Below are 23,403 nucleotides of genomic sequence, written 5' to 3' on the forward strand. Positions count from 1 at the left end.
TATAAAAGAAAAATAATAGTATTTACTATAATAAATCGTATATTATCAAATGTGCTCGAATATATTATATATGTTCCAGACTAGAGAGAAATGGGCGGGATTTATGATAAGTTTTCTTAATTGGCACATACAAAACCCACACACAAGCCTGGTTATTTATCGTAATAGTGGAAGTCTTGAGGTTTCCAATCTATCAATGTTATGCATACCACCAGGTGATGATTGCGCGCATAGGGGTAAAGCTAGTCTATTCAGTAAGGATTCGAAGACACTTTTTCGGGGTTGCACGCACTGACTTCAACCATAATTCTCTAGTTTTGTAATTAGTAGAATATGGTTTTTAAGTAACATAATTGCGCTATGGTAAAGTATTTCTTCTCACGTCCAATGGGACTTACCCAACAGAACTTTCGCCATCTAATCTCGTAATAAACTCATTTTCAACGTATAATTTTACGACCACGGGATGTTGTAATCGTGAAGAGTAAACAAAATGTATTTAAGGGATTAGTTAAGGTTGGTGTCATAATATTTTTGTGCATATGCTAGAGAAGATGTCATCTTATATAGATATATATCATCGGTACATGAGGCCAATTAAATCTGCCAAGGTTTATTTCCTTGCCACCTTTCCAACTTTTTATTTTCGGATATTCGACAATTTCCGAAAAGTTCTGCGAGCGTTTCGCGCGATATTCATGAGAGGCAATAAGATTGGTTAGATAGACCTACTTGGTTATATTCTGCCTGAGCTCACAAAGGTTAGTTTTAGATAACATAAATAAAAATGATCTATAAACATTCTAGTATAAATTTAATAAATAAAGTAAAAATTAAAATCTTATACTGATAAAAATATGTCATTTGCGTACAGTGTTGAAAAGGCATGGTCTGCTAAAGGCTTTAGGAAGTCACGTAGAGCCTCTTCTATTGGGGCCTGTAATTCTCCAGACATACTCTGCCAGTTTTCATTAAGGAAATTGTTCATTGTTTTACCTGAAAATTTAAATATTGTCAAGATCTTGCTTGTGATGGTATGATGTGATTCTACGTTGATTGCAAAAATCATGCAATGACAGGCCAGGTTTCAAGCCACAGGAATTACGTAACAAAAATTGCAAGGTACGGACAACACCGGTATTCGTGCCTCAGGATCAAAATGTTGACGTACCAAAAGTCCTCCTTTTTTAAAAGTTTTGAATATACCTATTTACTATAAAGGATTACGATGTTATTTTAGAATTAAATATACCTTCGCAAAATTGTATAAATTAAATCATTACTACGTTAAAATGAGATTTATGAAAAGATAACATTTGTGTGACTCTTTGCAGCCTTAATTGGCTTCCGCTGAAAATCGTCCATATCGCTTTTTATGTAGTAATCGTAACTGTCCATATTAATGAAGACTATAAGGCATATAATTAAATCAATTCAACGAATTAAAATGCTTACTTAAGTTTTTATCATCACCAAATAAGTTCTCCAGATCCATTGATACTTGTCCAGCCTGGAAATTTACATCAAGTTTTTCACAGGATAAAGCGTCTAGTCCATTTAATACATTGCGTTTGCCTAATTTTATAGTAACTGTTGCATTTATATCACCTGAAAAGATATTATATTTCCAAAATCAGAAAAATCTTTGGGGCCGATAAGGTTCTATGTTATTATGTATTATTCTATTATATTATAACTTTTTAAGCTTAGCTGAAGAAGTGAACATAAACCCAGATACTCTGTGTTATACATTAACCAACTACAAACTTATTCATAGCTGCAGTCTGAACATATATTTTGAAAAGTAAATTTTGTTATAGTTAGCGTAGATATAATTATTATATATAGGCATGAATAAAATAATAATAAATTACATTAAAAAAAAATGTCAAACTGAGTGTAAACTGAAAGCAACAACGAATTTTCACTTTCCAGACCTATTTATTTCTTTTTTTTACGTTTTAAATAGTAGTTTTATTCATGTAACTAAACATAACAAATAAATATACAGTATTTACAATTTTCCTAACCTATATAGTGATAATAAAAAAAAATTAAAACATATTTAACAAGTTTGGTCTCTGTGGCAGTGTACCTTTTACGTTGGCAGCATTTCCTCGCTGTATTGCTATACTTATTCGTTGAGCGAGTAATGCATCACCTCTGGGGACACCGATACTATCTACCAGGCGTCAACTTAAATCTATAATTAGCGCCTGTGCACTTGAACCCCACTGCCCAAGAAGACTCCAAAGGGAACCAAATCGAAGTTGGGGAACGATTCCCCCAACTTCGATTTGAAGAAGATATTTGAGCTGTTTATTATTTCCGCCTGCTCTCCAGCTGCGCCAGCTTTTGTGCTTGTACGAGGGAGGTAGGACGGCGTAAACGTGTCCATTCAAGTAGAATCCCAAAGGCCGTCCCATCTCCCAAGGGATCAACAATGGCAGCTTGCCATCGTCTCTAGCGATGCCTGTTGTTTCCAAAATCGCAAGGGAACTGCGTGAGAAAAACGATCTGCACTCGATTGGCAGAGGAGGCCAATGGTGTCCAAGGCTACATACTTCAAAGCCATAGCAACACTTATAAGGAGTACATATGGGCACTCCTAATCGGAGGCAATACAAAGTCTTTTGTTTATTTATCTGTTTCTTATTTCGTTATTTATATCTTCGAAGTTATTAAATCATGACAATATGCTTACGATATTTTGATGTGAAGTCCCCATTTGCTTCCACTGGTATCATCAGAAGGGATCCTTTCAATTTGTATAGTCCTTTCATCCTTAACTCTGGAATATATAGTCTGGCAACTATCTCATGATCCTTGGCATGGATGCTGTGAAATCGAAAACCTTTCTTTCAGATAAAATCGCAGTTTTATAAACATAATTTCCCATTATAATTATAAAGTACTATCACACTTGTAGTAATTCAAAAATAAATAAAATATACTTGGATTTAAGGCGTATATGATGTTTATTGAACCATTATTCTTTTTATCGTAGTTTTACTATAATTTGTTCTATAAATGGTACGAAAATATTATGTTACATAAATATGGTTACGAAGGTATTAATTTCCTAACAAACCGATAGTTAGTTAGCTTTATATTTCCAAATTTTTAGTAGTAGATTATGCGTGGATAGCGTAGCGTAGTGTAGTTAGTAGATTATGGCGAATTGTAGCGACACCTACAGTCTGTAGTCTGAAACTTAAATATAGAAGGGAAAATTGATGCAACTTACTCAATACTTTTTACTCGCATAGTGGAAGGCCCTCTTACATATACATCTGAGAAGGACGAGGTTACAGATATAGGTCCAGTCGTCTGCTTTACCGAGAGGGACCGAATTAGGAGTGGTTCACATGATGGTATATCTAATTTAGGTATACCTATATAGGAAATAATGTTGTTAATTAGGACAAATATATATAATAATTTTCATGGTAAACACAGATGCTTGATTTCCGTTTAGGTAAAATATGTTTAAAACAGATATTGAAACGTGTCATTCCCGTGGCCTATTGCCCTAATAGAAGAAAAAAAGTTATGGGTTGGCACAGTGTTATGGGTTTACTTTTACTAAAATTTACCCTTTAAAGGCTTAGAACATACTCTAAGAAAGTATTTTTTATATTAGCTATCCCGACGACTTCGTCTGCCTTCCTTAAATATTAAATTAATGAGCAATTGAAAACAACAATCTTGCAATTCGAATTTATAGTTCCTGATATTAGTGAGTTTATCCGAACAAACTCGGCTTTATATAATACGTGACATCAAAGCTAGTCACAGCATAAACATTTATCAACAAAAATGAGATATTTCACATTTTTTGAAAATGAAAAAATATTTACCTGCGGCAAGTTGTGGAATGTAAGTATTTAAAGCGTCCTTAAGACATTTTCCGAGAGCCTTTTCTTCACGGGGACAAATGAATCCACCAACTATATTACAAATTATTTTTGATTATTGTATACATACGCTTGTTTAAAAAAATAAAATCGCAAATCAATCTTAAGTAATGATAATGATGTCCTACTCAAATAATCAGTTGACAATTAATTTATATAAACAACAGGAATTGAATTTTTTTTGAAAAAATTTAATTTTAATGAGAAAATGTATTAAAAAGTCTGTTCTTTAAGTAGTGTAAATATTTTTTTTATTCTGTTTCGCCTTTCTCTCAAGATATAGGGGTATGAATCTCTGAACAAATGATTCTTAATATTTGTTTACATTAACTGTGTAATTATAAATTAGTTAAAATTAACTTAAATTTAAATTAACCTTGGTCTTCTTTAACCTTATGTGTTATAAATGTAAATAAATACAACTTACAATTTATATAACTTTTTTCATGACACAACACAACACTCATTAAACAAAGAAATATCACCATAGACGACCACATCATGTACTTCAATAAGGAAAGTACACATTCAATAAATAATATAATCAAAGTTTATCTTTTAGAAAACGTGATGATAGGATAGAAATTGATTACAGACACTTTCAATCTCACGTTTTGGATTGAGATAAAATATGGAAAGGTTTTTACAACAAATTTCCAATGATTTCTTTAATAATACGTTTTACAGTAATTATAGGTAAAAATATTATTAGTCCATGATAACGTCCCTTACCCTACGGGCTGCATGTCTCTCATTTCCGAATCGGTGACGCAGTATTGATTTATTAGGATTCGAATTCAGGACCACTGTCATCCGCTAAGACATGAGTAATATTTGATTCAGATATGTCGCAAAATATTGTAAAATGTAAACATTTTAATACATACTAAAAATATCTACCGTCCCAAAACTTTTATTAAAATAAAAATGTTGACCAAATAATAAATCTACCAAATTGTCTACTTCAATTATAACAACATGTTTAGTAGTACATACCTTTTATGCTTACGAAATTTGGATTTTATTGCATGTTTTTAATTGTAGGTTTTATTAAAGTTAACTAAATCAACAAGCAAATATTCGAAGTGCAATGTTGTAATGGTGACGTAAGTTTTTGTAGGTCAGTGACCGCAAGCGACTTGCTGACACACTTTTATTTAGAACAAGTATACGAACGGCTTCTTTAACGTATTGGCTAACATTTGTTTAGCAAACTAATATTAATAAAGTAATTGGACATTTAATTTATCGATAGCACTAATAATTCTATTTTTAGTGTTTAGAGAGGGTTTACAGCTATCTTTTCCTTGATAATATTCTCTTGTAGCCGCGTCTTCTGTGGTTGACTATGCCAATATTTGATAAGGAACGAAAATTGAAAGTAAAATCAAGGAAGATTTGAACCTACATCTTGATGGTCTCAAAGGCATGCTTACACCAGGGTACCAATAGTGCTGTTATTTCAAGGAGAATAATTTTAAAAAAAATTGTGTCGCAATGGAAAATTTTGCGTCGTTTGGCGAAATAAAACATATTTTATTCCAATTATTCTGTGGTGTGAAAATAAAACATCAAATAACAATATAAATAATTTAATATTGAAGCCTTTAACAATCTACGACTGTTCAAACTTAATCTAATTATAATCTATATAATAAATTAAATCACACCCAAAAAAATTTGATGGTTCCAATTTCGAAATTTAAAATTTGAATTGAGAGCAACCTTCTGCGCTACTGATAACACCAATTCCGTTTCTTAATAACTATACATAATACAATTGCACAGATAATAAAAGATACAACACAGAAGGACAGAAACAAATGGCACTAAGCCGGGAACACCATGTTCGGGGGCACATGTTTGAGGAACTTATTCGCTATGTCCTCGAGGACCATTGCAAGCGCAGTTTCAACGGCTGGCTGTACTTCCTTTGTAAGTTCGTTCGCGTGCATGTGAACAATATGTTTTGTTACCATTTCTGAAAATTTACATTACATTAGCTATAGTTCGCGATAGATATACTCTATATTATTATCAAAAACCGCAATGATAAGCGACCTTAATCCTTGTGCGGCGAGTGTAACATTTTCAATATGTAATGTTAAATATATAACAATGGAACATATTTTCAGGGTGGTTTTCGTCTAGTGTCTTAGCGTGGCACAAACAGATTGGGGTTGTGGCGCCACAGAAATATATTATAAAAAAAATCAATGGCGCTACAACCTTTTTAAATCTGGGCCTCAGATTCTGTATCTGTTTCATGATAATTTATTAATCGAATAGGCAAGTGATCAGCCTTCTGTGCCACGCACGCCGTCGACTTTTTGGGTCTAAGACAACCCGGTTTCCTCACGATTCGAGTTAAATGCGCACATAGAAAGAAGATCCATTGGTGCACACCCGGGGATCGAACCTACGACGTCAGGGATGAGAATCGCATGCTGAAGTCACTAGGCCAACACTGCTCATATAGAAACATACACAGAAATATATTATATGGATCAAATAAAACTTCTTGTAATTTACCCATTTCGCCAGTTGTTGAATGTGCTTCTTTTAAACTGGCATCTAGAGGTCCCATGCATCGTAGTTTCACATTTGCGTCTTTAATCACGATTCTCTTATGAACCTTCGCTCCGAGTGCTTCCAGTGCTGCTGAGCATTGTGCTAAAAAAAGAAATGTGTACCATGTGAGCTTTCGTGACTTTAAATTTATAATATTTGTTTTGTTGACCTTAGATTAGGTAATAAAGTTTCTGACATGATGAATTTTGACTAGAAGTTTACATTGGTTCCTTTTCACAAGACACTAACGTATCAATGTAACAATCGGATAGATAAAATATAGATCTTGTTTATGATAATGGATAATTACGAACCTATGCATAACTAAGTGTAAACATAAAATCTTACTATCTAACTAAGCGTTTCCAAAATGTAGACATCAATATCGAGGGATGTTCAATCTTATATGGGCAGAACATAATTGTTATCAATCGTTGAACAGCTCCTTAGGATTCTTAGCCTAAGGGCTTTGATCTTAATCTTTCGCCGTTGCAATTTATCTCGTGCTTTTCGCGTCCAATTTCGAGCAATTAGCTGCCCTAATGTTAAACGAAATAAATATATACTACGTTCATGTAGTGTTTACTTACTAAAGTTGGCAGCAATGAATCCAGTGGACTCTACGGGTAGCATTTGGAACTCGCCAATGACCACATACTCTCCGGACATCACCAAGTGAGGTAAACTTATATTTCCTGTTACTTTCATTTCTTCGGGATACACACTAATATAAAATAAAATGTAATCTAAATTCAAGATCTTAAATTCCTAATAAATATTTGCTACATAAATTATGTACACAATTGAGAAGCTAAGGTTTTTGTTTGGATAAATAAGATACTGTTGTAAAGTGCAACTTTATAACTTTGTTATTGCTGTTTTCTATTGTTGGAAGAGATTATCTTGTAACTGTTTTCGATTTAATTAATAAATCTTGTAAATAGAATTGCGTAATATGTGTTAATATGAACAGATTTTTATACATATGATTATAAAGTTGTCCAAATATTAACGTTTATATTTTGACCATATATTTCAAGCATAACATTATAAGGTAAGTGGAATAATACCTACTCTAACTTGTTAAACGTGTAGTTGGTAAGTCCACTAAGCTCAAGGTCCGATAACCAGGCATCATATTTGAACTTATTCTGAGGCATATTATGCTGCCTAAGCCTAATACTGGGCACCTTTAATGGTTCAAGGGGCTGTATTCCAAACGAAGGTATGCCGTGAGCAAGGAGTGTTCTAGCTTGATCAGCAACTCGCTTTATGCATTCTCCTACGTTAGGATCGCTGTAGTGGCATACTGGTTTTTGTGCTATAAATTAATTATATTATTAGAACGTATAAGTATATTTGTAAAGTGTTTTATTAATCATACATTTAAAAGGGCTTTATTGCATCCTTAGCACAATCCCCATAAGCCTCAGTCTACGTTAAGAGAAAACTTCAGTAGGCGACACAAGCCTTCGGAAAAAACTGTCTAATTAAACTAAGTCAATTTGTAATGTTTAACAAAACTGTTAATAGGAACTTGATACAAATATTAATATACAGATATCTAATGATATACATCTGTACATTAATTTAAAATTTACTACATCAAGAAATCTATATCATCATTTACGGTCACTGTATTATAGAATATTCAAATGTAGGTTTGGCTTCCCTACTAAAACTGTATATGAGCTATTAGAGATATATTATCACGAGAACTTAATATAATGTGTAAAACACTTACCGATTTCCTCAATATTATCACCAGTCGAATCATTTTGGGGTAACCGTTTCGCTATCACAACACTTAATACTACGACCATTAAAAACTTCACTATTGCAATAATCATTTTCACTGTCGATGTCGACTAGAATAATCTAGGTTTCTGAGGCATTCTGCCTTTATAATACTTTGAAGTTACTCGTATAGGCCATATGTGGCAGAAATTTAGCCTCGGGTCTAAGGTCTACAGGACATAAATTAAGTCTAGGATTAATGACCTTAGCTTGAATAGTAATTAAGTACTTACGTTAGTAGTTATTTTCTTACTTTTAGATGATTAAACACACACCCAAACATCACTCAAATATAATTACTTCAGAAAATTGTCTCTAAAATTTCTAGAAACTAAAATATTACCGTCGTCTTGATTCCCATCCTAAGAAGCAGCCCTTCTACGTAATTATTGTTTTTATTCTATTATATTATAACTTTTTAAGCTTAGCTGAAGAAGTGAACTTAAACCCAGATACTCTGTGTTATACATTAACCAACTACAAACTTATTCATAGCTGCAGTCTGAACATATATTTTGAAAAGTAAATTTTGTTATAGTTAGCGTAGATATAATTATTATATATAGGCATGAATAAAATAATAATAAATTACATTAAAAAAAAATGTCAAACTGAGTGTAAACTGAAAGCAACAACGAATTTTCACTTTCCAGACCTATTTATTTCTTTTTTTTACGTTTTAAATAGTAGTTTTATTCATGTAACTAAACATAACAAATAAATATACAGTATTTACAATTTTCCTAACCTATATAGTGATAATAAAAAAAAATTAAAACATATTTAACAAGTTTGGTCTCTGTGGCAGTGTACCTTTTACGTTGGCAGCATTTCCTCGCTGTATTGCTATACTTATTCGTTGAGCGAGTAATGCATCACCTCTGGGGACACCGATACTATCTACCAGGCGTCAACTTAAATCTATAATTAGCGCCTGTGCACTTGAACCCCACTGCCCAAGAAGACTCCAAAGGGAACCAAATCGAAGTTGGGGAACGATTCCCCCAACTTCGATTTGAAGAAGATATTTGAGCTGTTTATTATTTCCGCCTGCTCTCCAGCTGCGCCAGCTTTTGTGCTTGTACGAGGGAGGTAGGACGGCGTAAACGTGTCCATTCAAGTAGAATCCCAAAGGCCGTCCCATCTCCCAAGGGATCAACAATGGCAGCTTGCCATCGTCTCTAGCGATGCCTGTTGTTTCCAAAATCGCAAGGGAACTGCGTGAGAAAAACGATCTGCACTCGATTGGCAGAGGAGGCCAATGGTGTCCAAGGCTACATACTTCAAAGCCATAGCAACACTTATAAGGAGTACATATGGGCACTCCTAATCGGAGGCAATACAAAGTCTTTTGTTTATTTATCTGTTTCTTATTTCGTTATTTATATCTTCGAAGTTATTAAATCATGACAATATGCTTACGATATTTTGATGTGAAGTCCCCATTTGCTTCCACTGGTATCATCAGAAGGGATCCTTTCAATTTGTATAGTCCTTTCATCCTTAACTCTGGAATATATAGTCTGGCAACTATCTCATGATCCTTGGCATGGATGCTGTGAAATCGAAAACCTTTCTTTCAGATAAAATCGCAGTTTTATAAACATAATTTCCCATTATAATTATAAAGTACTATCACACTTGTAGTAATTCAAAAATAAATAAAATATACTTGGATTTAAGGCGTATATGATGTTTATTGAACCATTATTCTTTTTATCGTAGTTTTACTATAATTTGTTCTATAAATGGTACGAAAATATTATGTTACATAAATATGGTTACGAAGGTATTAATTTCCTAACAAACCGATAGTTAGTTAGCTTTATATTTCCAAATTTTTAGTAGTAGATTATGCGTGGATAGCGTAGCGTAGTGTAGTTAGTAGATTATGGCGAATTGTAGCGACACCTACAGTCTGTAGTCTGAAACTTAAATATAGAAGGGAAAATTGATGCAACTTACTCAATACTTTTTACTCGCATAGTGGAAGGCCCTCTTACATATACATCTGAGAAGGACGAGGTTACAGATATAGGTCCAGTCGTCTGCTTTACCGAGAGGGACCGAATTAGGAGTGGTTCACATGATGGTATATCTAATTTAGGTATACCTATATAGGAAATAATGTTGTTAATTAGGACAAATATATATAATAATTTTCATGGTAAACACAGATGCTTGATTTCCGTTTAGGTAAAATATGTTTAAAACAGATATTGAAACGTGTCATTCCCGTGGCCTATTGCCCTAATAGAAGAAAAAAAGTTATGGGTTGGCACAGTGTTATGGGTTTACTTTTACTAAAATTTACCCTTTAAAGGCTTAGAACATACTCTAAGAAAGTATTTTTTATATTAGCTATCCCGACGACTTCGTCTGCCTTCCTTAAATATTAAATTAATGAGCAATTGAAAACAACAATCTTGCAATTCGAATTTATAGTTCCTGATATTAGTGAGTTTATCCGAACAAACTCGGCTTTATATAATACGTGACATCAAAGCTAGTCACAGCATAAACATTTATCAACAAAAATGAGATATTTCACATTTTTTGAAAATGAAAAAATATTTACCTGCGGCAAGTTGTGGAATGTAAGTATTTAAAGCGTCCTTAAGACATTTTCCGAGAGCCTTTTCTTCACGGGGACAAATGAATCCACCAACTATATTACAAATTATTTTTGATTATTGTATACATACGCTTGTTTAAAAAAATAAAATCGCAAATCAATCTTAAGTAATGATAATGATGTCCTACTCAAATAATCAGTTGACAATTAATTTATATAAACAACAGGAATTGAATTTTTTTTGAAAAAATTTAATTTTAATGAGAAAATGTATTAAAAAGTCTGTTCTTTAAGTAGTGTAAATATTTTTTTTATTCTGTTTCGCCTTTCTCTCAAGATATAGGGGTATGAATCTCTGAACAAATGATTCTTAATATTTGTTTACATTAACTGTGTAATTATAAATTAGTTAAAATTAACTTAAATTTAAATTAACCTTGGTCTTCTTTAACCTTATGTGTTATAAATGTAAATAAATACAACTTACAATTTATATAACTTTTTTCATGACACAACACAACACTCATTAAACAAAGAAATATCACCATAGACGACCACATCATGTACTTCAATAAGGAAAGTACACATTCAATAAATAATATAATCAAAGTTTATCTTTTAGAAAACGTGATGATAGGATAGAAATTGATTACAGACACTTTCAATCTCACGTTTTGGATTGAGATAAAATATGGAAAGGTTTTTACAACAAATTTCCAATGATTTCTTTAATAATACGTTTTACAGTAATTATAGGTAAAAATATTATTAGTCCATGATAACGTCCCTTACCCTACGGGCTGCATGTCTCTCATTTCCGAATCGGTGACGCAGTATTGATTTATTAGGATTCGAATTCAGGACCACTGTCATCCGCTAAGACATGAGTAATATTTGATTCAGATATGTCGCAAAATATTGTAAAATGTAAACATTTTAATACATACTAAAAATATCTACCGTCCCAAAACTTTTATTAAAATAAAAATGTTGACCAAATAATAAATCTACCAAATTGTCTACTTCAATTATAACAACATGTTTAGTAGTACATACCTTTTATGCTTACGAAATTTGGATTTTATTGCATGTTTTTAATTGTAGGTTTTATTAAAGTTAACTAAATCAACAAGCAAATATTCGAAGTGCAATGTTGTAATGGTGACGTAAGTTTTTGTAGGTCAGTGACCGCAAGCGACTTGCTGACACACTTTTATTTAGAACAAGTATACGAACGGCTTCTTTAACGTATTGGCTAACATTTGTTTAGCAAACTAATATTAATAAAGTAATTGGACATTTAATTTATCGATAGCACTAATAATTCTATTTTTAGTGTTTAGAGAGGGTTTACAGCTATCTTTTCCTTGATAATATTCTCTTGTAGCCGCGTCTTCTGTGGTTGACTATGCCAATATTTGATAAGGAACGAAAATTGAAAGTAAAATCAAGGAAGATTTGAACCTACATCTTGATGGTCTCAAAGGCATGCTTACACCAGGGTACCAATAGTGCTGTTATTTCAAGGAGAATAATTTTAAAAAAAATTGTGTCGCAATGGAAAATTTTGCGTCGTTTGGCGAAATAAAACATATTTTATTCCAATTATTCTGTGGTGTGAAAATAAAACATCAAATAACAATATAAATAATTTAATATTGAAGCCTTTAACAATCTACGACTGTTCAAACTTAATCTAATTATAATCTATATAATAAATTAAATCACACCCAAAAAAATTTGATGGTTCCAATTTCGAAATTTAAAATTTGAATTGAGAGCAACCTTCTGCGCTACTGATAACACCAATTCCGTTTCTTAATAACTATACATAATACAATTGCACAGATAATAAAAGATACAACACAGAAGGACAGAAACAAATGGCACTAAGCCGGGAACACCATGTTCGGGGGCACATGTTTGAGGAACTTATTCGCTATGTCCTCGAGGACCATTGCAAGCGCAGTTTCAACGGCTGGCTGTACTTCCTTTGTAAGTTCGTTCGCGTGCATGTGAACAATATGTTTTGTTACCATTTCTGAAAATTTACATTACATTAGCTATAGTTCGCGATAGATATACTCTATATTATTATCAAAAACCGCAATGATAAGCGACCTTAATCCTTGTGCGGCGAGTGTAACATTTTCAATATGTAATGTTAAATATATAACAATGGAACATATTTTCAGGGTGGTTTTCGTCTAGTGTCTTAGCGTGGCACAAACAGATTGGGGTTGTGGCGCCACAGAAATATATTATAAAAAAAATCAATGGCGCTACAACCTTTTTAAATCTGGGCCTCAGATTCTGTATCTGTTTCATGATAATTTATTAATCGAATAGGCAAGTGATCAGCCTTCTGTGCCACGCACGCCGTCGACTTTTTGGGTCTAAGACAACCCGGTTTCCTCACGATTCGAGTTAAATGCGCACATAGAAAGAAGATCCATTGGTGCACACCCGGGGATCGAACCTACGACGTCAGGGATGAGAATCGCATGCTGAAGTCACTAGGCCAACACTGCTCATATAGAAACATACACAGAAATATATTATATGGATCAAATAAAACTTCTTGTAATTTACCCATTTCGCCAGTTGTTGAATGTGCTTCTTTTAAACTGGCATCTAGAGGTCCCATGCATCGTAGTTTCACATTTGCGTCTTTAATCACGATTCTCTTATGAACCTTCGCTCCGAGTGCTTCCAGTGCTGCTGAGCATTGTGCTAAAAAAAGAAATGTGTACCATGTGAGCTTTCGTGACTTTAAATTTATAATATTTGTTTTGTTGACCTTAGATTAGGTAATAAAGTTTCTGACATGATGAATTTTGACTAGAAGTTTACATTGGTTCCTTTTCACAAGACACTAACGTATCAATGTAACAATCGGATAGATAAAATATAGATCTTGTTTATGATAATGGATAATTACGAACCTATGCATAACTAAGTGTAAACATAAAATCTTACTATCTAACTAAGCGTTTCCAAAATGTAGACATCAATATCGAGGGATGTTCAATCTTATATGGGCAGAACATAATTGTTATCAATCGTTGAACAGCTCCTTAGGATTCTTAGCCTAAGGGCTTTGATCTTAATCTTTCGCCGTTGCAATTTATCTCGTGCTTTTCGCGTCCAATTTCGAGCAATTAGCTGCCCTAATGTTAAACGAAATAAATATATACTACGTTCATGTAGTGTTTACTTACTAAAGTTGGCAGCAATGAATCCAGTGGACTCTACGGGTAGCATTTGGAACTCGCCAATGACCACATACTCTCCGGACATCACCAAGTGAGGTAAACTTATATTTCCTGTTACTTTCATTTCTTCGGGATACACACTAATATAAAATAAAATGTAATCTAAATTCAAGATCTTAAATTCCTAATAAATATTTGCTACATAAATTATGTACACAATTGAGAAGCTAAGGTTTTTGTTTGGATAAATAAGATACTGTTGTAAAGTGCAACTTTATAACTTTGTTATTGCTGTTTTCTATTGTTGGAAGAGATTATCTTGTAACTGTTTTCGATTTAATTAATAAATCTTGTAAATAGAATTGCGTAATATGTGTTAATATGAACAGATTTTTATACATATGATTATAAAGTTGTCCAAATATTAACGTTTATATTTTGACCATATATTTCAAGCATAACATTATAAGGTAAGTGGAATAATACCTACTCTAACTTGTTAAACGTGTAGTTGGTAAGTCCACTAAGCTCAAGGTCCGATAACCAGGCATCATATTTGAACTTATTCTGAGGCATATTATGCTGCCTAAGCCTAATACTGGGCACCTTTAATGGTTCAAGGGGCTGTATTCCAAACGAAGGTATGCCGTGAGCAAGGAGTGTTCTAGCTTGATCAGCAACTCGCTTTATGCATTCTCCTACGTTAGGATCGCTGTAGTGGCATACTGGTTTTTGTGCTATAAATTAATTATATTATTAGAACGTATAAGTATATTTGTAAAGTGTTTTATTAATCATACATTTAAAAGGGCTTTATTGCATCCTTAGCACAATCCCCATAAGCCTCAGTCTACGTTAAGAGAAAACTTCAGTAGGCGACACAAGCCTTCGGAAAAAACTGTCTAATTAAACTAAGTCAATTTGTAATGTTTAACAAAACTGTTAATAGGAACTTGATACAAATATTAATATACAGATATCTAATGATATACATCTGTACATTAATTTAAAATTTACTACATCAAGAAATCTATATCATCATTTACGGTCACTGTATTATAGAATATTCAAATGTAGGTTTGGCTTCCCTACTAAAACTGTATATGAGCTATTAGAGATATATTATCACGAGAACTTAATATAATGTGTAAAACACTTACCGATTTCCTCAATATTATCACCAGTCGAATCATTTTGGGGTAACCGTTTCGCTATCACAACACTTAATACTACGACCATTAAAAACTTCACTATTGCAATAATCATTTTCACTGTCGATGTCGACTAGAATAATCTAGGTTTCTGAGGCATTCTGCCTTTATAATACTTTGAAGTTACTCGTATAGGCCATATGTGGCAGAAATTTAGCCTCGGGTCTAAGGTCTACAGGACATAAATTAAGTCTAGGATTAATGACCTTAGCTTGAATAGTAATTAAGTACTTACGTTAGTAGTTATTTTCTTACTTTTAGATGATTAAACACACACCCAAACATCACTCAAATATAATTACTTCAGAAAATTGTCTCTAAAATTTCTAGAAACTAAAATATTACCGTCGTCTTGATTCCCATCCTAAGAAGCAGCCCTTCTACGTAATTATTGTTTTTTTTTTTAAATTATGAAAGTACCAAAAATGTCTCGCAATGTGTACATGAAAAATCACTTGACATTTTACTACTTTGCCGATGAGTAGGGATGCCTACCGATTCAAATTTAATAACGTGAAATAAGTGATAACTGTATCTTATATTCCATAATAAACATTTTTTATTTTTACTAATATGAGTCAAATTGATATGTAGGATGTATGATCAGATAAAAATTGCCGTATATAATAATTCGACCAAGGCGTTAGATGGCACCCGTTTCTTTGATCATTTTTTCTTAGACAAGTAGGTGATCAGAAGCAGAAACAGAATCAGCTTTTGGATTTGAGGGATGCCGGTTTTCTCGCGTAATTTTCCTTTACCTTCTGACCACATTGACATAAAGCGTTCTTAACTTAACAATGAGAGTCGAACGCTGAAGCCAACACTGCCGTTCAATACATAGCATTTTATTGATTTTGAATTTCTTGTTGCTTTGAATACAAACGACGCTATCTTTTGATGTTTTTTTTTGTCGGCACAGTTATCATCACTTTGATGGTAAAGTAACACACCAAAAAGATATGTTTAAGATTAACCAAATTGTACCAGAAATTCTAGTTTGTTTTTGCGTGAATTTCGTTGTAGGGTTAAGGCAAAGATGTTTAATTTTAAAAGTTATATTTTTATATCAAGCTTTCATAATTATTACAACCTTTTGGTGTCCCATGAATCTCAATTGCATTCATTTAACAACAAGGAAATAGTTATGCAAGGGAAACGACATTTTATAGCGAATGGAGGTTGACATGTAACATATAACATGTTTCAATTACTTCAATCAAAAAGTCTTATTTCTTAGAAAACATATTCTTTGGTGTAAAGTTTTGTATAAAACCTTACGAAAATAAATAAATCTTACACTAAAGTTATACAATATATACAAGTGTGCCACAATTATTAGGTGTTTTAGTCATTCTTATATAAAAATTTCGCAATAACAATTTGTATAAAATAGTATTGTGATCGACTTAAATAATCTTAAACAATATTTTACTAGTGTTTAGGATGACTTAAACCTCACCCCCTTATTCATAAAAATCAGTCTAAGCACTGTTTGACTAAGGTAATTTCGTCTCTTTCTGCCAAATTGTGTTTACACTGTGATGAAAAGCGACAGATGACTACTAAAAGAGTGAATTAGAATTATTGATTTTTATGAAAGTAAGTATAATATGTACAAGAAACCCAAATGGTCTTAAGAATCCTCAACTAATATCTCCTTTAGGGGTATGGCAGAGAGAACCTTGTTGAAGAATGCCTTGAAGATCGTAGCGCTACTCTCTTCTATCAGTGGGTTCAGAATATCCAACACCACGCCTGGACTCGCGTTGAAGAAGGCTGCAGCTGATGTAGCTATTTCGAATAAAGTATATATGTTTTTAAGTAAATAAAGATTTAGGGTAGATTAAAGATAAGATATAGGTCAAGATAGAACTTCCATGTACCTCGCAAATGTTAAATTAGAGGGCTAACAGTTGTTCTTATATATACGATAGAAATTATATATATATATGCTAGGAGCGGTACTTCTGTCTTTAATTTAATGAAAACTGAGTATGATTAATCGTATTATATATTTACCAGCAACAGGTCTTTCGGTGTCATCAACAGCGAGCTGGCCATGGCCAATCTTCAGTTTAGTAACCATTTTCTCAGACTGCAAGTACTCCACGCCATCACGCTCTACTACCATTGCTGCACCTTTTACTACTACTGTTATTCCAGCTAAAATGTTTTAATCAGAATTATATAATTTATTATTTATCAATGATGGATTATTTAAGAACTTGAACTTCTTTCGTTGTTAATGTGAGTATGTGTGTTCCAATCGTAATGTGTAATGGGTCTTCACTGTTCAATCGACCACATGACCTATAAGTACAGGTTATAGCACTGTACATTGAAACATCAATATTGTTATTACTATTACTTACCACACTTTCCTGAATTAATATTGATTTTAACTCTCTTTATTAAAACCCGAAGAAGTTTATAAATTCGTGGTGTATATTCCGCAGCTTAATTAGCCGTTCAATTAACAGCCTAGCCAATTAACTAAACGGCGCCGTTTAACTAGCAGCCTGAATGATGCTAGGTATGACTTTGATCGATGGCGTTTCAGTACTTGCCTAGTGCGTTGATTGTTAATTTAACATTTATTCCAATCTCAAACTCGAAACGAAACTCTCCAAACTGTCAATATGGCGTCGGCAACCACTACGTTGATGTACAAGTACAATGGAAGAGTGTAGTGACAAAAATAATGAGTATGTGACAAAAGAAAGAAAGATATATATTTTATGTCATATGTTTCATCTTTTTTATTGCCAATTGTTTATTAAATGTTGTAACAAACGCTACGACTGAATATCTTTCAGGCTGTTTAGTTAAAAGGCTAGGCTGTTAATTGAACGGCTAATTAAGCTAGTTGGTTGCGACAGATAGAGAAAATAAGTATATAATAAAACTTTAAGGCGAGTGAAATAAAAATACATACTGAAATTACTCATCAACCGCCCCTTGCCACTAATGTCCAAAGTGAGAATCTTGGAGCCACGCACGTCATAATCAGCTGTCACAGATAGCTTCGGCAATGTGAGCTTCATCTGGCCTTCATACTTTCCATCTAGGTTTAATCTATAATAGAAGATAATTTTCTCTACAGAATTATGTATTGGTTTTGTGTTTACTACCTTATTTCCATTTTATTTTTTATTTAATATAAATAAATTAGTCATTATGTATTTTATTAAGTTAGTACATTGTTGTAAAGAAAATCGACGCTGTCGACGGAGAAATTATGTCCAATTTGTGTTCCAAATTTACATTTTTTTTAATAAATTCTCAAAAAATCCGTCTCAAGGAATCGAACTCTGGATATGTGCGTTAATTACTAAGTTACAGAAGTGGTTATATTTAAAGGGTAATATATGAAATACAAAGATAATATTAACCACACTTATTTTAATTTGTTTCATTCATGATGAATTTAAAAACAAAGAAAGGTCTAAAGAAAACACTTTTTTACCGGATTGAAGCTATGTATTATTATAAACTTATAATTATTTTACATAATTTCCGACGTTTCGCGTGCTTTACAGCGTGCGTGGTCACCGTGACCGTAAAGTATAAATAGCTTCAATCAATTAAATGTGTAAAAGCTATGTTAACTAAATGTGAGGTCTGTCCGTAAACATCATTTTTGTAGGAAAAAACCCAGTTTCATAATAAACCAGATCAAATCTTTGACGTCACTTTTCACTAGACCATGATCTTTAGGCAGTTAAAAATTAAGAAATTCAGTTACTAATTCATGTCAGGGTTTATTTTACAACGCAATGCGTCTGTCATAAAACATTTTAAAAAAAAGGTCTGATATTAACACAAGGGCAATTATTTTTTTATACTTTGTTATGTTATTCATAATGTGAGTTACGATTTATTGTTATTGTATTTTCTTGCAAACACTTATTACAGGTGTACGGGCTATTTTTTCAAATTACAACGACTGCCTTAGTGCAAGTCTTAGATAAATTATTAAATTGATTGATTTTAATAACTAAATATTGTTGTCAAGAATCTGCTAAACCTAACCTACTACAGGTTCTCTTAAGTTTGATAAACAAACTGTTTATCATAATTCTAATTACGATTTGAATTATATTTCTCGTATTATTTATTTATTATTTTTTTATCAATTTTTATATTTTTATTACGTAAGCTAAGATTGTAAATAATTAACCATAATAATAAATCAAGCCGATTTTAACATACAGGCTTCCATTACATGCAAATGAACAATCGCAATCTACACACATTCTGTATATACTACTGATTAGTTTGTAAATCTTCTAATTGACGTTTTTATTTAAAAATATTTTGCATTATAGTTAAGTAAGTAAGGTTTTTCAAAATAAATAAAAATAGATTTTTTACTCACTTTAACTTTTCTATCTTAAAGTTGCTTCCGCCGTAAGCTTTCATATTCTTTATAGTTGCCTTTAAACGAAGGTTGGTAGCAGTTCTGTCAAGTTTCAACGTTGGTACATTGAAAGGTTCGAGCGCTGGTGCATTCACTTCCGGTATCCCATTTAGTAAATTCGGCCGTAAAACTTCTATTGCATCTATAATGCATTTTTCGATTTCCGGATCGCTTTTCTTACATTGAGGGAAGTAATCGGCTGTAAAATCGAATCATTTATTAAAATCCCTATTTATTATCTGTAAAAATAAATACATAAAGAGGGACTTCACACTAATTTCTTGTAAATATAGTGTCATAAGAACTACTTTCTGATGATATATATATGAATGTCAAACTAATTCAAAGCAATGAAAATAATACTTAGTTATTTTATAAATCGTTTAAGTTATCGTTATGTATCGTATAATCTATTGCAGTCAAAATGCAACGCAATAGTTTCGACATTTCCCGCCAAGACTCATATGTCACAGGTATCCGCTTTGCCAATACTAATTTCATATTCTAAAATATTTATTTGACAACAATTTGTGTCCACAACGGATTTAACAAATCTAGCTTATTTAAAGGATTTATATAATTTGAAAATTGACTAATCAAAATAGTTTTGAGTTTGAAAGTATATATAGAAGTTCCATTTTATACAATAATAATTTATTTCCAAAAATACAGGTGCAAAAATGTTATGGTGGTATCTAAAGTTCACATATTCTGCCACACAATTTAAATGAAAGACATTATGACTCATATCATTATAGTCAATTCTTATATTTCTTAATCATATTACTAAAATATCCGTTTCAAATTAATATTAATTTTTTTTTTTTTAAGTCATGCTAGTTATTGAGTCGATTTAAAAGAAGTCTATTAGGAAAATTTATGAATGTGTTTGGTAAATTATTATAACCCTTGATCGCAATACAAAAGGGGTTTTTTTCTATACAATTCCAGATTAATTTTTGGCATAGGTTATTTCTACGCATGTCTACTTTCACAATGGTCCATTCCCGCCGACTTAAAATTATGTATTTATGTTTTTGTAGACGAATAATATGTATTTCATAAATTGTGCTATGTTCATTAATAAATTGTGTTTAATTATAGAGTGAAGTATTTTTACATATATATTTAAATACCCACCGTTTAAGGACTCTGGTCATAAATAAATATATTATGCTTAATATGGCGATATTGTAATAATTGTGTTCCGTATACATTCAATTTCTGAATATTTATTATGGTTGAAAATAGCTTTTATAATTAGTATACAATTTCTAATATATTATTACTATTATGATATTGTTTCTACGCCGAATGCATTGAATTAGATATGTTTATTCTGAGTCTGAAATTTCTGCATTTGTTTCATAAATACTTTTTAATGGAGTCTGCCTAACCTAACAGAGCCTGTCCTTTAAAACGCATCTTATCGCAAACCTTCGACCCCAGCTTTTAGGTTCGCAGGCCGTACACTAGTATAACTACTGCCAAACTGTTAATTAATTTATATATATATATATGGCATGGCATGATACATTGGAGTACCGTAAGCTTTTTTGTTATTTTATTATCATAATAAATAGAAAATTATACTTACGTAATATTTTGCCATAAACACTAAACACACAAAACAATAAAGCGAATAACACTTTCATTTTATATCAGGCGGTTTCGGTGAAGGGGTATACAAGAGTGCGCGGGAGTCGCGACGAACCTCATATTTGTATGGAAAGATCGCAATACTATTGAGTAACTGGAGGATATAGTAATAATTTCAAAGGTGCGAATATATATATATAACACGTAAACTGTTTTATATTAGATTATTAATTTAATTTGTATTACTTTGTATTATTTAGCTTGGCTACAATTTAATCTAGTTATTTCGGAAAAGAATCCAAGTTCCTTAAACTGAATGAAAGACAAAAAAGCTCTGGAGCCGTCGTCGACATCTAGGCCTCAGATTTCTGTATCCGTTTTGTGGTAATTGTTTTTAGTAGGTAGGGGTCGGTGTATAAAGTAGGTGATCGGCATTTTTTATGTGTATGCCGGTTTATCGGTTACCTCGCTCCTTCATATGGAAAAAACCCCACAGCTTTTACTTCACAGCTGTAATTCGACCGCTTCCCCGGTTTAGAGGCATTGAAGTAATTAAGACATAACTACTTAAAGCAAGAAATCAAATACATTATACCGACAATTAAACTGAATTTTAGGAATTACACAAATTTAAACTCTTTTTTAATACTGATAATAATGAGACTACTAACTATTATCTAAAATAATTGTTATGTAAAATTTAATCATTTAAACAAACAATATTTTCGGGAATCCCACAATAAATGTTGTTCTATTGACCTTGAATATTATACTTTTACTCAATTGTTTTCCCATAATTATTTTAAAATAAAGGTCAAAAATATTTTTATCTTAAGCTTTATTCGTTTCCTTATATGTAAAGTAAAATATAGTTCTGACGTTCACGTCATATTATGTTTATCTGAACCTGCAATGTAGTCAAAACCAAATTCGAGTTTATGTATGCAAATTCTAGTAAATCAAAACTGTATTATGATTACTCTTTTATTAGACCGTCAGCCTTAATTAGTATAAATAATAAAGTTTTGCAAGGGGAAGGTTATTCGATTTTTAAAGGCAAAGTGCTTTGAGGGAAAGATTTTAGATCATAAGTTTTGATAACAATTATAAATATCTTAACTGTTTTTATTATTATAACAGTATGATTATTACTATCGCTAATTGTGCGATTATTTTTATAATTAATCAATATAAGTGTGCCACTTTCATTGCAATTAAATGATTTATTATTAAAAACCTTTTTTAAGAAGTAACTTTAACGCTTATTTTACTGAGAAGGCATTACACTACGTATTCAGTATAACAACACGTTTAGGTTGCTATTGGACTTGCCGAGGTTCTGCAGTGCGTCCGATGTGTGTTACCAGGACCCGAACTGACCACTTAGAAACTTTAATGCCATAATTCAGAAAAGAGTGGCATGATGTTACTCATAGCACTAATTGTATCCTGAATGTGTTGACTAGAAATAACACGCATATCTTAAAAAGTTTTTACGCTCTCTATGCCCCAATGTAGGAGTCTTTTTGCTCTGGTTACGAACCAATACTAATATAGCAACAAAGATAGAATTTTTACTTACTGTAACTTCACTACATAGTGCCTATGGGTATAATCTAAAATTGGTTATTATTATATTTTTATTATTAACTGTACCATAATATACGACTTGTTTTGTATGATGAGTATTATATATCTATAAAATAGGAGCATCTACTCCGATAGTAAAAGTATCTATAAATCAACTCGTATTATTAAATGTCTTTGAAGTTCAACAATAACTACTTTTTGACCTTTCACTAAATAAAAGCAAAATACAAACATACACATGTATATGTCACTTATCAATTTTAAAAATTAAATACAGCGAAGGTTATATATATTATAGTGCTATATTATCTGATAATATATATGACATAATGACAAAAATAATTCCGTACACGTTTGGGGTTACCCACAAATTGTGTGCGGCTCCATTGCCCGCGTTTCCGTGAATCGTTACATAAAAATCTCGCAAAAGCTCGTTACACAACATCGCTCAATTCTCTTCGGCAATAATCGGAACTACAGTGATCAAAAATTAGTTAAATAATAC

The 23,403-nt window shown here is 32.1% G+C and overlaps 4 protein-coding genes and 1 long non-coding RNA gene across 5 annotated transcripts; all 5 read right to left on the bottom strand.

Moving 5' to 3' along the window:
• Window positions 1-797: 797 nt before the first annotated feature.
• Window positions 798-4,431, bottom strand: LOC123714475 (protein takeout-like). The gene is made up of 6 exons (XM_045668729.1): window positions 4,345-4,431; window positions 3,861-3,950; window positions 3,248-3,395; window positions 2,705-2,838; window positions 1,456-1,608; window positions 798-996 (listed from the first exon to the last, which is right to left on the bottom strand). The coding sequence occupies exons 1-6, from the start codon at window positions 4,418-4,420 to the stop codon at window positions 842-844; spliced, it is 756 nt and encodes a 251-aa protein (XP_045524685.1). The 5' UTR covers window positions 4,421-4,431; the 3' UTR covers window positions 798-841.
• A 1,315-nt stretch (window positions 4,432-5,746) lies between these two features.
• LOC123714425 lies at window positions 5,747-8,338 on the bottom strand. Its single transcript, XM_045668665.1, has 5 exons — window positions 8,233-8,338; window positions 7,563-7,809; window positions 7,079-7,212; window positions 6,450-6,590; window positions 5,747-5,898 (listed from the first exon to the last, which is right to left on the bottom strand). Exons 1-5 carry the CDS (start codon window positions 8,336-8,338, stop codon window positions 5,747-5,749), a joined length of 780 nt encoding a protein of 259 aa, XP_045524621.1.
• A 782-nt stretch (window positions 8,339-9,120) lies between these two features.
• Window positions 9,121-11,440, bottom strand: LOC123714479. The gene is made up of 4 exons (XR_006754312.1): window positions 11,348-11,440; window positions 10,864-10,953; window positions 10,251-10,398; window positions 9,121-9,841 (listed from the first exon to the last, which is right to left on the bottom strand). It is a non-coding gene; the product is annotated as an uncharacterized LOC123714479 (long non-coding RNA).
• A 1,309-nt stretch (window positions 11,441-12,749) lies between these two features.
• Window positions 12,750-15,341, bottom strand: LOC123714428. Its single transcript, XM_045668669.1, has 5 exons — window positions 15,236-15,341; window positions 14,566-14,812; window positions 14,082-14,215; window positions 13,453-13,593; window positions 12,750-12,901 (listed from the first exon to the last, which is right to left on the bottom strand). The coding sequence occupies exons 1-5, from the start codon at window positions 15,339-15,341 to the stop codon at window positions 12,750-12,752; spliced, it is 780 nt and encodes a 259-aa protein (XP_045524625.1).
• Window positions 15,342-16,399: 1,058 nt separating this feature from the next.
• On the bottom strand, window positions 16,400-21,368 carry LOC123714477. Its single transcript, XM_045668731.1, has 5 exons — window positions 21,307-21,368; window positions 19,668-19,908; window positions 18,225-18,364; window positions 17,309-17,452; window positions 16,400-17,080 (listed from the first exon to the last, which is right to left on the bottom strand). Exons 1-5 carry the CDS (start codon window positions 21,362-21,364, stop codon window positions 16,923-16,925), a joined length of 741 nt encoding a protein of 246 aa, XP_045524687.1. The 5' UTR covers window positions 21,365-21,368; the 3' UTR covers window positions 16,400-16,922.
• Between the last annotated feature and the right edge of the window lie 2,035 nt (window positions 21,369-23,403).

The sequence above is a fragment of the Pieris brassicae genome, chromosome 9 (genome assembly GCF_905147105.1).
Source record: "Pieris brassicae chromosome 9, ilPieBrab1.1, whole genome shotgun sequence".
In the NCBI taxonomy this organism is placed as follows: Eukaryota; Metazoa; Arthropoda; class Insecta; order Lepidoptera; family Pieridae; genus Pieris; species Pieris brassicae.

Bases quoted from the DNA above. Each gene is read 5' to 3' on its own strand.
- LOC123714475 (XM_045668729.1), bottom strand. From the start codon at position 4,420: ATGATGTGGTCGTCTATGGTGATATTTCTTTGTTTAATGAGTGTTGTG. The intron at 1,609-2,704 runs GTAAGCATATTG...ATATCTTTTCAG, and splicing joins GGACTTCACATCAAAATATC to GTGATATAAATGCAACAGTT. The intron at 997-1,455 runs GTAAGCATTTTA...TTAAATTTTCAG, and splicing joins TGGTGATGATAAAAACTTAA to GTAAAACAATGAACAATTTC.
- LOC123714425 (XM_045668665.1), bottom strand. From the start codon at position 8,338: ATGATTATTGCAATAGTGAAGTTTTTAATGGTCGTAGTATTAAGTGTT. The intron at 7,213-7,562 runs GTAGGTATTATT...ATTTTATATTAG, and splicing joins TACACGTTTAACAAGTTAGA to TGTGTATCCCGAAGAAATGA. The intron at 6,591-7,078 runs GTAAGTAAACAC...TTCTTTTTTTAG, and splicing joins ATTCATTGCTGCCAACTTTA to CACAATGCTCAGCAGCACTG.
- LOC123714428 (XM_045668669.1), bottom strand. From the start codon at position 15,341: ATGATTATTGCAATAGTGAAGTTTTTAATGGTCGTAGTATTAAGTGTT. The intron at 14,813-15,235 runs GTAAGTGTTTTA...ATTAATTTATAG, and splicing joins TGATAATATTGAGGAAATCG to CACAAAAACCAGTATGCCAC. The intron at 13,594-14,081 runs GTAAGTAAACAC...TTCTTTTTTTAG, and splicing joins ATTCATTGCTGCCAACTTTA to CACAATGCTCAGCAGCACTG.
- LOC123714477 (XM_045668731.1), bottom strand. From the start codon at position 21,364: ATGAAAGTGTTATTCGCTTTATTGTTTTGTGTGTTTAGTGTTTATGGC. The intron at 18,365-19,667 runs GTGAGTAAAAAA...CTTCTATTATAG, and splicing joins TTTAAGATAGAAAAGTTAAA to ATTAAACCTAGATGGAAAGT. The intron at 17,453-18,224 runs GTATGTATTTTT...AAAACATTTTAG, and splicing joins GCGGTTGATGAGTAATTTCA to CTGGAATAACAGTAGTAGTA.